This window comes from Haemaphysalis longicornis, unplaced genomic scaffold (genome assembly GCF_048455015.1).
Source record: "Haemaphysalis longicornis isolate Haplotype H1 unplaced genomic scaffold, Haemaphysalis longicornis Haplotype H1 scaffold_3, whole genome shotgun sequence".
Classification (NCBI taxonomy): Eukaryota; Metazoa; Arthropoda; class Arachnida; order Ixodida; family Ixodidae; genus Haemaphysalis; species Haemaphysalis longicornis.
Genome location: NW_027526335.1, coordinates 2,416,058 through 2,429,095, shown reverse-complemented (window position 1 = coordinate 2,429,095; position 13,038 = coordinate 2,416,058). Strand labels below are relative to the sequence as shown.

At 46.2% G+C, this 13,038-nt stretch overlaps 1 protein-coding gene across 2 annotated transcripts in view; it reads left to right on the top strand.

Annotated features, from left to right (window-relative positions):
- Argrs (arginine--tRNA ligase-like protein) overlaps positions 1 to 13,026 on the top strand; it is a 56,358-nt gene extending 43,332 nt beyond the window's left edge. The window contains exon 14 of one of the 2 annotated variants that reach the window (XM_077702116.1): positions 12,861 to 13,026. In XM_077702116.1, the coding sequence (XP_077558242.1) occupies positions 12,861 to 12,970 (110 nt within the window). In that variant the 3' untranslated portion in view covers positions 12,971 to 13,026. Of the gene's footprint in view, positions 1 to 12,216 lie in introns of both variants that reach the window. The other variant, XM_077702117.1, reaches the window with a different exon arrangement.
- Positions 13,027 to 13,038: the final 12 nt, after the last annotated feature.

Below are 13,038 nucleotides of genomic sequence, written 5' to 3'. Positions count from 1 at the left end.
AATCGAGTCCAACACCAAACGAAGCAGCCCAGAAGCGAGCACCTGTTACTCATCGGGACGGTTTATGGCACTGAGATCGCATTCTCTAGTGCTTTCCACGGCAGCATTCTCTAGCTCCACCGTCATCGTGGTTGAACGGAGGGGCGCGTTTTCTGCCTAATTGTGTTTGCCAATGCACTCCAAGCTGCTCCGACCGTGCCGGAATGCCACAATCAGCTAACGTCTGCTTCATAGTGCGAGAAACCCAGGTTCGATTCCGGCCATGCGAAGCGCTTTCATTTTTCTTCACTTCAACCACAATCATCATCGTTGTCAAACAAAGTTGGCTTTCCGGCAGAGTTTTTGATGGACTACTGACATCAGTGAGTGGCTGAAACCTTCGCTTTAAAAATGTTTCATTGGCGACAAGAATTGAGCTTTTGTATCAACCTTAAAAGCAGTAGGCTACAAAGGGGATTCAGGTGTTTTGTGCAGCGGTGAGTGTGTTGTGACCTTGCTTCAAATGTTGATGCAACCCCTGCAAGCTTTCCTTGCTTTTGAGTGTGTTTTTCCGTACTCTCTCAACTTAATTCTGCAACAATTTTTTGTGTTTTCGATATAGCATTTGCATTTTCCTGAAGGCCAGCACAGCACATGTGGCGCTTTCTTGTGCACAGAAAAGCCATTTAAGGGTGCACACGGGTGTGAAAGCAGGCTGCAGCTTCAGAGAATGTGCTGGAAGAAGCTTTCTCTTAAGATGCAAAAAGGCACGGGCATGACTTTTTGTTGAGTTGCAAAAAGCATATTTGTGGGTGGCTGTATCTGCCAAATATAACATGCAGAGGTCGGTGGACTCACTCAAGAGTCCACTCACTCAGACTCATTTGGACTCAAACTCGCACGCGAGTTTGAGTGAGCGCGAGGCTAGTGTAGCATGGCGAGTTTGAGCTTGAGTGAGTTTGAGCCCGACTGAGTTTGAGTACACCTGAGTCCGAGTGAGTTCTGAGTACATTTTGAGTTTTGAGTATAGACCATTCCAACGAGGGCGCCGCCATCTTGAATGCGCAGCGCCCTCTCGTAGCTGGCCGATTCGCTGGCTTGGGCGTTTGCTCCACGGCGCATGGGCGCCAGTGGCGGCTCGGTGAATTTTTAGTTGTAGCGCGTTGTACGCTCTTTTCCGTAATATACTTTAAATTGGAAAGTTGTTGCATAGGACCAGTTTAGGCGATCTGGCCTAAATTGGCGGCTTTTTGGGCCGCGGTGGAGCTGAAATTCGCCTCGAGATAGCGTGGTCTGCGGTGGGTAAACGATGCCGTGTTGAACATATGTTTGCAATACTTCGTCACAATTTTTTTGTTTGTGCGTCTGTGTCCGGGATCGCTTACGGTATTTTGATCGCTTTACTGCAAAAAGTGGTGTTTGTTAAAACGATGTAACCGTGATACGCTTGGCGCCCGTGGACAACAAGCAGAAGCGCGTGTCGGCGTCAGTGTAACATACTTCTGGCTTCATATCCCTGCAGGGTTTAATACAGGTTGTTTTGGGTGGACTTAGTTTGTAATAAATATTATCGACATATCAACACCTCACCCTCAGCCGACCACTGTTGCCAACTATAAACAAAACTTCCTCTCTCTAGAATTTCTAGCTGCTCTGCAGTACTAAAGTACAACATAATTAAAATGAACAGCACAGCTCCTGGAGAGAGTCCGCCGTTGAGCAACTCATTATTAAGCGTCCGCCGTTGGGCAACCAGACAAGCTTTTGCGTTGCTTTTATTTAGGTTTGGTGTTGCCAGAAAAGAGACATCATATTTGGGTAATAGACTGAACTCTTGGCTGAAGTGAGCGAGTGAACAACTTTATTTTGCTTGAGTCGTAGATGGGGGAAGAATGGAGGTGGAATCCCCTTCAGTAGTCCCCTCCCCCTTTCGCTCAGATTGGCTGGGGAAAGGGACAACCTAGGGAGGTACTAGTAGTCACTGTGAAAATCGCCAACGCCAGCCCACGTAATACTTGGAGCCGGGTGTGCTGCAATGTGACTGCAGCAGCAGTGAAGATGGAACTAATACCATCTGCGGCACAGGCAAGTTTCAGTTACCCAGTTTAGTTTGGAAAGAAGGTAGAAGAATTTTCTGCCACTACTCCAAGGTATGAGTGTACACAAAGAGCTCAGAAGAACAAAATTGCCAAAAATCTTGTGTGCTATTAAAGGAGCCATGAAGAGAAAACACAAGTTTAGTTCATTCAAAAGATTGCCTCGTTAGAATCATACTGACACCACTTTTAACGTAAACTTCGCTCAAATAAGCTACATAATTAGGAAAAAAGAGAATGACCATGCGACCCACCAGCTCATTTCCCGCAACAGAACCTGTGATGTCACATGGGCTAAGCTCTGCGATTGGCGGAGGCTGGCAGAAGCAGACGCAAATTAGGTAGAGCTTACAAACTAGACGAACGAGCGATTTGCGCTTAAATTTAGGGCACATTCTTTACAAAACAATAAGAATGATGGGACAAACAGTGGAAGTTACGAAAGCACATGTAAACATAGAAGTACTTATGCGTACTGCTGTTCATACTGCGCACAGCATGCTTGGTTTAGCTGCACGGCACTACGGGGCTTGGGGTTGTCTCAGACGACACTGGCCGATTGACGCAAGCAACGGTGTCTTACGTGACCACATTTGTCGAGCGAGCACTGTTTCAGGGAACGAATATTTTCTCCCAGAACAAAAACAAGCCAGGTTTAAATACGGGCAAAAACAAACCAAACGCTTTCCACGGTATGGTGGCGCCATCTAGGTTACGGAACGTAAAGAACGTGGGAACAAACCAACACCGCTGTACAGGGTGGAGACAACCTTTGAACGGTCCCGTGCCGCCGCAATTGGGCCAACGTTCTCAACGCTTTGTTCTTTTCGTTTCCCACGAGACCTAGCAACGCGAAACAGACAATATGATTCAAACTTCTTCAGTCAACCGCATTGCGGCGATAATTTTAGCGCGGTTTTGACACAATGACTTGCTTCGGCGGTGAGCGAGCGACACAAAATGGCGGCGCCAGCGTATACGTGTCTCTACCCTGTACGGCGGAGAATGAAGGTATTCTAGGTAGGTTGCAGAGCGGTCGGTTCCTGTGATGTCATTGCAGACACCGAAAACAAACGATTTAGCGGGAAAATCAAAATTTTAACCTAAATTGTTTAATTTCTCAGTGAATAAAGCATCGTTTGTATCCGGACAAGCGCTGGGGGCACTATAAAACACGAAATCTTTCGAATGAAACCAACTTGCATTTTCTCTTCATGGCTCCTTTAAGTGCACAACTCACAAGCTGCTTGTCTGGCTCATTTATTAGCAACATTTCATTAAAATAATGCGTAAATTAGTGGTAAACCCACACGCGCGATGCCTACAAAGCGTAGTCAAGGCAAAGGAGCAGCCGCGCCAGGCCTGCCGTGATCGGCGCGCACACTCCAGAGAGGGGGAAAGGCGGTCCGCACGCCACGGCCGCTGAGTTTGAGAGTACGTTTCCCCCTCGCCCGATGGAACGGTCTATATTTTGAGAGTTTGAGTACTTTTTGAGTACAGAGTACATTTTGAGTTTGAATACATTTTGAGTTTTTTTTTAGTACATTTTGAGTACTGAGTACATTTTGAGTTTGAGTACATTTTGAGTTTTGAGTACATTTTGAGTACTGAGTACATTTTGAGTTCTGAGTACAGTTTGAGTTCCGAGTACATATGAGTAGCCGAAGAGGCAACTATGGGTGGCTGTTAAGTTTCATGTGTCGCTTTTGACCCGCAATTCAGGTTACGTGCTGGTACGGCAGCATTCGCGATGCGCATGATCGGTTGGTGGGGGGGTGGAGGGGGGTGTCTGATTTAGCGGCTGGGCGTGTGAATAATAATCTACTGGTACGGTCATAAAAAGGGTTATCGCACCTTCTCCTCTTGATGGATCCTCTAAGAAGGTGGGAGAGGGTGCTGGGAAAGCACACGACGGCGCTTTCTCACTGGTTGTTCGCCTGCTTCTGTTAACGGTTTGATTTGCTAGGGTCAAAAAGGAAGAGGCGAGCACCGAGCGAAAGGGGCGGCGGCTGTCCCCTCCACTGTTTCAAATGAGTTGTCAACTGAACTGACTGGGCGACGCCCATTCAGATAGAATAATGACCGCATTATGAGATAGATTGTGTAAAAATTCAAACAGATGTCGCAAAGGTGTGTAAGGTATTAAGTTAAAGGTTCCAATTAATGGAATCACGCGAGGGACATTAAAATAATGCTTTCTGTGTAGAGTCACCAGACAGTCAAAATAAGTCATAGATTGGGTTAAAATTCAAAATGATGCCATGAGGGCGTGTGGGGAATCATATTCAAGGTCTAGATGAAGGGAATCACGTGGGAGAAAAATGCATTATGGTTATATTATGACCTAGTCATGGCTAGTCATAGATTGGGTTAAAAGTCAAATGCATAGCGCTAGGGCGTGTGGTGTATGAAATTAAAGGTTTCGATGAGTGGAATCACGTCGGACAAATGCAGAAATGCTTCCTGAATATTATCATATGACATAGTCTTAATAGGTCATAAATTGGGTTAAAATTCAAAATGATGCCACTAGGGTGTGCAGGGCATCAAATTGAAGGTTGCGATGAGGGAAATCACATGGGACAAAAATGCAGTATGGCTATATCATGAGGTAGTCATGGTTAGTCACTGTTTGGGTTAGCATTCAAATTGATGCCACGAGGATGCGTTGGGTATCAAATTAATGGTCTCGATGAGGGGATCACGTAGGAAAAATACAAGAATGCTTCCTCGCTATAGTTATGAGGTAGTCATGGCGAGTCTTATATTGGGTTAAAATTCGAAGTGACTCCGCTCGGGCGTGTAGGGTATCAAATTTCCGATCTTGATGAGGGGAATCACGTGGGACAAATAAAAAAAGGCCTCGTGGTTCTAATCATGAGATAGTCATGGTGAGTCATAGATTGGGTTGAAATTAGAGGTGAGGCCGCTAAAGCAAATAGGTTATCAAATTGAAGGTTTTAATCAGGGGAATCACATGGGGCATATAAATAATGCGTCCTTCTTACAGTCATAGTCAGATATGATTTAAAATTCCAAATGATCCTGCTAGGGTGTCTGGGATATCAAATTAAGTGTAACGTTGAGGGGAATCACGTGGGACAAATATAAAAATCGTTTCTGGTTATAGTTATGAGATAGTCGTGGTGAGTCATAGATTGAGTGAATATTTAGAGTGACGCCAATAAGGCTTTCTGGGTATCAAGTTAAAGGTCTCAATGAGGGGAATCGCACGGAATAAAGAAATGCGTCCTCCTTATCATCATGATATAGTCATGGCTAGTCAATGATTGAGCTAAAATTCAAAGTGATGCCGATAGGGCGTGTAGGGTATCAAAATATTGTCTCGGTGAAGGAAGGTGGATCGGATGCAACCATCGGAAATCATGGCACTGAATAATCACCAGTTAAGTAAAAAAAAGTCTTATTCAGTGCCCGATAGATATAACTGTACTCATTAATTGTTGGCACGCCATCTTGAAAGCGTGGTTGGTTCGACACATTGCAGCACTCAACATCCGTCAACAAGCCTGCGTTCCCATGAAACAGCTTAGGAACGGCTGATATGCCTCCTACGTATACGCTAAGTGGGTTGCTGCAATCAGCAAATGCTTTCGATCATGCGCGCGATAGTGCAAATTTCCAAGCATGGCTTGCTGCCGTCGGTGCGCGAACGTGCTAACATTTAATACACGCTCCATACCTCATACTGAGTTGGTTGTTAAAACAAGGAAATGAAATACTCCTTTAACTGTGCACAGATGTGAGACAGCCCAAACAGATTTGGGAGCAGTTTTCGGAGCAGCAAAATTTCGATTTTGGAGCAGAAGAATCTTGATTTGGAGCAGTTAGGGATATTTAATACATCGTCTTGTGAGCTTAAAATATCATTATTTCAGCAATTTGCAGGGTCAAGTGCACATTTCAATCAGTTTTGAATACACAGAACACTCAAACAGCCTTACCTGGAAGAGTTTTTAAGAGTATCACAAAGTACTAACTGCACTACCTTTTTCTACTAACTGCACTACCTTTTTCCTAACTGGTGATATTGTGTTGCGCCTGCACGCAACACTGACAACGAAACTGCCGTTAACATTAGAGAGTTTTAGCAGTCCGTCAGTTCTGTTGGTTACTTTGTTACCGGGTTGACCGGACTGCGCCTGCGCGCGTGGAAGGGCGAGGAGGCGTGGGCAACTAATCCCCCTACGGCTACGAATGCCCAAGTGCCCAGACGAGTCCCGGTGAGCACGGTAACTACGTACACGACGGAACAGACGGACTGCTAAAACTCTTATCAAATTTAAGGGCTCCGCAATCGTGGCGTTTTTTTTTTTTCTGTTTTAACTCTTTCACGACGGCGCCATAGGCAATCGGAAGCCGGCGTCCGATGATTTAGATCTCCCGCAAAATCTGAAACCCGCACTCCACAGGCAACTATCGCCATCTGGTGTGTTCATTGGCAACTTTCTTTCAATTTCGGTTTCGTTTGTTTATGTGTCTCGTGTGGTGGCAGCGTAGCAAGAGAAATTTGAACCGAAGGGGGAGGGGAGGAGGAGGAAAAATGGCGTCGGGTTCGCGCCGCGCTCCGCACAGTCGGACTGCTGTACCAAGCACTTCGGCAGCTCCTACTGTCGATTTTTCTGATTCCAGCAGCAGTGAGGGGTCAAGCAATGATGTGGGATCTTCAGATTTTAGTTAGGACGACGAAGCTCCGGTTCAGGTGCCTCGCACTTCAACAAGCACTGGCAGGTAATTGCGTTGTAACTCCGCGCTGTATTTATAAACAAAACGCGCTTTTTATCTGACGACTGCGGTTTTGATTTGGTGTTTAGGGTCTCGACAACGTACAGCCAGGATATTTTGCCAAATGCATCGCGCCATATCGCGCTATCACCTTCAAGATAACCTGGTGCTCGTGTCAGATTAGCGGTGCAGCGTTCAGGTGCGACGCTTGTCGAGAGCGCTCGATTTCTTTTTTCTTGTTTTTTACCACCGAACTGATAAGGATTTTGTGCGAGAACACAAAAGAGCTAGTATACTGTAATTACCCGATTCTAACGCGCACCCGATTTTTCTGTCAAAAAACCGAAAAAACTTGCACCTCTGATTGTAACGCGCACGGAACTGTGTGAGCAAGAAAAACGAATGCGAGAGAAACGGGTGATTTATTTCCCGAAGTACATATTCTCACTCATCTCACTCCTCGTCGCTTTCTGCTGACCACAACATCTCATCCTCGGTGCCGTCAAGCACATTCGCGATGCCACACTTCTGAACTAACATTCAACCATGGTCGATGGGATCGTGGCCCACGCCTCACACGCCCATCCCGCGAGCTTCTCCAGAGGCGCACGCTTCAGCCGACCGCTCGTTTTGAACGTGTGAGAGCCGCTGCTGCCATTGCTGTTATCAAGCGCGCAAGTGGAACGATTTGACGATTTGTGTGAACGCCGATAGAAAAGCCTAGGCGCCTATGCTTCCTGCGTCCGAAAAATCGTTGCTAAAAGCATTAGCGCTATCTTGACATGGTGATGGTGATGGGTGGGAGGAAATTTCCGCTGTTTCGGTTTCGTATCCGATTCTAACGCGCATGCAATTTCTCGACCTATTTTTCCGGAATAAAAGTGTGCGTTAGAATCGGGTAAGTACGGTACTTGGATGCACATTTTACAGAGACTCACTCACCCTTGAGTGCCCTCGCAGCGTGGCACAGCCATCAGTTGCGCTAGGTTGACGGGCCCTCAAAAATCCAAAACTTGGTGTACACTGTTGATTTATATATTGAATCATAGCCAAGGAACGTAGGAACAATTTGTATATCTTAAAATACCTGAAATAATTTTTAGTCTTGGTAAAAGTGCCGATTTGTGTTTTTCGTATACTTTTCTTGGGGGATTTTTTCTGATTACTTGAAGAATAAACTGTAAGTAATTGTACCTTTAATAAAACTGCTGCTTTGTGTTTGGAAGAGCAATCTATAAGCTACAATTTCATGCATAGCAAGGCTACGTGTGTCCAGTAGCTCAAGAGAAAAAAAACGTTTTTGTGGAAGCACCTAAAATCGGCCGTTTTTCCGCCGTAACGAAAGAGTTAATGCTAAAATTATTATTTTTGTAATCCCAGGCTGTGTTGTACGAACGACTGTAGTCACGGCAACATTTGAGCAGCTTCGAGCTAACGGCCGCATAGCCCAACCAGCCTACCCGTTTCAGTCCCCGGGGCGCAGGTTCACCCTATGGTCATTTGAGTAGCGTTAATGTTTAGCCACCTAGACTTTGGCATTAAATTTCACTTTGCATACATCAAGTGTTATAGTCGTGTTCTATGGCAACCATGTAGTCCTGCATCTATTGGACGCTGCCTGAACAGGTCGCGGCGCCGCAGCACAGCCCGCAACTTTCGTGTCGACCGTTCCATCCCCGAGGCTCGCGATCGCGCTTCGAAGCACAGCAACACCTCAACATTTTACAACAGCACAACAAGCCAAAAAATTCACTTCATGAACCCGATTATAGACGTGCGCACCGCGTTTCGCACTCAAGGACAAACCACGCCGAAGTCGTAGGCCCCACATTTCAATGAACTTTTTTTCGAGCCGCCCAACTTCCTGTAACCTGGCACCAATCTCAAACCATATCCTTGCGTTAACGTCACCGTTCAGATCCACAACAGATAGAATGAATAGACTGGAACTCAGCTGATAGCGTAAAATAAACCAGGGAAAATATCGGCGATACGCACTGAGCGCGTTGGTAGCAGCCAGAGCAGCGGTCGTGTTTGTTGCCACAGCGATGCCTAATCGAGAAGGCCGTTTTTGCGAACCCGGACGGAAAGTGTATCGAGTTTTAGAAGCTATCGTTTGCTTCGTTTCAGTCTTTCTATTTGTGCCATTTCTGTGTTTGCGATTGACCGCCGATAAAAGCGGTGACCGGGATGCGGGAGGCTTTTGTCCCCGCTGAAACTGACATGAGCATCAAAATCCGTGCCGTTGAGGCTCTTCTGGAGCAGTTTGGCACAGGAAAATGGAATTGTATCAGAAAAGCACAATATGCGCAGCTGTCTCACCCCTGTGTGCAGGTCGTAGACATGCGTGCTCATAAAAGTAAAATATTTGCCGCCTCATAAACACTATCTTCTGCTGCCAAACAGGGGCAACTTATTTGATACACCAAAATTTCACGGCCATTTGCTTGCTTAGAAGAACTTTAGCGTTTCAGTGGCGGGTGGGAACCGTGAACAGCTATTTCTTGACACGACCGGGCGTTCTCCGCCACCGTGACGCTTTTATTTCGCTTTCGGCTCAACTTTTTCGCATACTCGAGCTGTAGCATAGGTGTCCGTATGATTTTTGTCAGCTTCCCGTCGATGAGATGAACAGAACATACCTCCAGAGAAAAGAACGTGCGATAGGGATTGAACATGAGGGTGAATAAACAGTGGCAAATTCACAGGCATCGCTTTGTTTTGATGAACTACTGTCTTTCTAGTAGTGCAACTTCCCACAACAACTCAAACGACTAAATGCAAACCCAGCCACCCCCATAACCAAAACCACGGCAGAAATCGGCGAAGAGCACTCTGCCTGAACCCCGAGCAACTTCTTCGCCGGGCGGCCGCGTTTTCCAATCATCACTACACCAAGATGGCGGCGCCCAGTTATGTCGTTCCAGAGATACGGCGCTCCGAAAATTGCTGTTTTTCATCAACTTGCACAAGCAGTTTGTCGGCTCCGTACACAGAAGTATTTTTTCTGCAGGAATTTGCAATGGTTTTCGATGGGAAAACATTAAAAACTCACCGAATATTATAACATGTGCAACCCGACGTTGTCATTTTTGAAAAAACTGTCTCGGGGACAATTTTATGCCGGTTTTTTATTGAATGATCAATCAATTAAACCTTTAAAAACAGCATGACCTTGGGCGTGCTGAAAAATTATGCCATCAGTAAGCATTTCCCCCACTGAAACTGACGGGAGCGTTAAAATCCTTGGCTCTCAGGCTGTTCGGAGCAGTTTGGCGCAATTTTTGCAATTTTCAAGCTTTTGGAGCAGCCTGGCACAGGAAAACCAATTTGTATCAAAACTGCGCAATATGCGCAGCTGTCTCACCCCTGAGTGAGCAATGGTTGACAGCGGATGTTGACCCATCCCAACATTAAAAGAAGTTTCCCCGATTTGCATTTCCATGTTGCCCCTGCGGCTGTTCACCAGCGATGTTTTGGTGGCTACGCGGGCTTCCAGACATTGCGAGCCGCAGGGGGTCGACCAAGCCACGTTTTAAAGATGGCCTGGTCAAATGCCGCAAGCACGATTGATCCCTCTGACGCACCAGATGAAGGTTTTTGAATTGTAAGGGCCTTGGGTACCTGGTGAAGTAGGACGTTTATTCTACGACGCAGCCGTCTCCGAACACCAGTCCAGGAACCAACAACGATGTTCAATCCACAAGAAGACGAAGTGTTCCTCAAAGTGTTTGATGATGGGGAATGTGGAAGTGAAATAAATGAATTTTCACGCTTCGGAGCTTCGCGCTTACAATATTGCCGTCCTTCAAAACTGAACTTGCCATTACTAAGTAGCATGTGTCCGCTTTAGCTACACCAGCCGCGGTGGCTAAGTGGCTAAGGCATTGTGCTGCTGATCACGAGGTCGCGGATGCAATTCCCGCCCGCGGCGGCCGCTTTTCTGATGGAGGCGTAAAGCAAAAACGCCCGTGTGTACAAGATTTCGGTTAAAGATCCCGAGGTGGTCAAAATTAGTCCGGAGCCTTCCACTACGGCGCGCCTCATCGCCTTCGTTGCGTTAAACCCAACAATCGAATCGCTTGAGCTACACGCAAATCTCGAAACGAAAACCAATAATTGTAAAGCCCCGATGAGCTTACGACACAACTCTGAATGTTTACTTATGAAGTGAGTGCACATAATGATATTAGGATGCGGTCATTGCCCGGTTTAAATTATCTCCCTCAAACCCTTTCCTTTGACCCCACAATTCCTTTTGTACTACCGTTTTAGCATCTGCTATGAATTTGCGCAGTTTACTCTTAACTAGTGCTAATTGGCTGGATGCCCTTTTCCAACCCAATCTATGACTCACCATGACTGTGTCATGAGTCATGATTATAACCAGGAGAAATTTTTATTTGTCTCAGGTGATTTCCCTCATTGAGACCCTCAATTTGACACCCCATACGCCCTAGCGCACATCACTTTGAATGTTGACCATATCTATGACTCGCCATGACTGTGTCACGATCATAACCAGGAAGCATTTTTTGTCCCACGCGAATCCCCACACCGAGATCTTCAATTCGGTGCGGGGGGACACACTAGCGACATCCCAATGAATTTTAAATCATTGTATGGCTCACCGTGACTACGTCATTATTACTGCCTTGATGTATTTCTTATTTACACTATCGAGTCTGGCGTGCCTCTGTCATGAACATGAACACGGAGCCTACATGAAGAGTTTGGTATCCAATGTATACATACAATAGCTTGCAACCAGCGCTAATCATCATGGCCAGCAGGTATCTGCACAGAAAATTGTTTCCGACCTCACAGCAGTTAGGGTGTCATATTGTACCGAATGCAAGAGTTTGAGCTCACGAATTTGCACCCGTAATATCTTTACCACGCGTGAATTTTAAAACTGAATGCTAATGAAATCAGATTCTATCTGAGCCCGAGTAAATTTCTAGCACGAGAGAGTTGCGAGTCCATTTTGAGTTCTGAGTACATTTTGAGTTTGATTACATTCTTAGTACATTTTGAGTTTTGAGTCCGAGTGAGTTTGAGTTTGAGTGAGTGGAGATGTGCTGCTCAGAATTGAGTGCAAGTTTGAGTGAGTGGTGATTCGAAAAAAAAAAAAAATTGTGAGTATAGTTTGAGTGAGCCGTGCCAACTTTGCCGAGGTATGATAACATGGGAATCAGTTGTGAGTTTCTGATGGCTGCTGTCGTAGTCACTGGCCAATCCCCAAGTTGGAATGTGAAAATTGGGGTTTAGTATGTTGATGCCACTGTCAAATGGTGAATTTGCCATAAGCGTTCACAGCGGCTGTCACTGTCATCGGCGATCCCACTGCCCATTCACATTGTAAGAATTGTGATTGAGCATGTTGATGTTGCAGACACATGGGAATTGGTGAAAGGGCTGTGAGCTTCTGATGGCTGGTGTCATAGTCTCTGCCCAATAGACCCGAGGTTTATACTCCGCCTTAAAGGCCAACTGCACTGGAGATCTTGACCTTTTGAAAACCCTGTTTCCAAATAGTGTGCCTAAAAAGATTGAACCATGAAAAACTGGCGACTCTGAAACTGAAATTGAGAAAAGCATGGCCACTGCGGCCAGGCTGAAGTGACGCTGCAGCCGCAAACGAGCTGGTAACCAGCCCAACCAAACCTGTGCACAGCCGATTTGGCAGCCCTGGGAGAAGCATGCCCAGTGAAGCTCGACCGGTTCCCCTGGCTGGCCGGAATGTCACTTTAGCTACATGGCTGTTTACGTGATCCACGGGCAGCTGGAGCATTGTCTGTTTCCAACTGGTTAACAAGCATTTCATGGGAACATTGAAAATTGCAACATGCTTGCTTCAATTGAGAAGTATGCCAATAAAATTTTATCTTGAAAGAAAGGAATTGCTGTTCATACATGCGTAGTGCTGAATGCATGTTTCCTTGCCAATGCCTTCTGAATAAGAGTGGTTGTTAATTGTGGGAAACTGGTGAGGGCAGCGGCCACAGTGTGCGTCACAGTGTGCTCTGCATGGCGCAGGCCAGGTGGTCAGCATCAACAAGGGGCGTCTACTCCTGTGCGAGGCCACGGCTGCTGTCATGACCCAGGGCTTCTTCATCCTCGGCATCAGGACCGTGGAGAAGATGTGAACACGAGGGAACAAGGAGGCTTAAGTTATTGCAGCGAAATAAAGGCATCTCCTGCACTGTTCGAGATT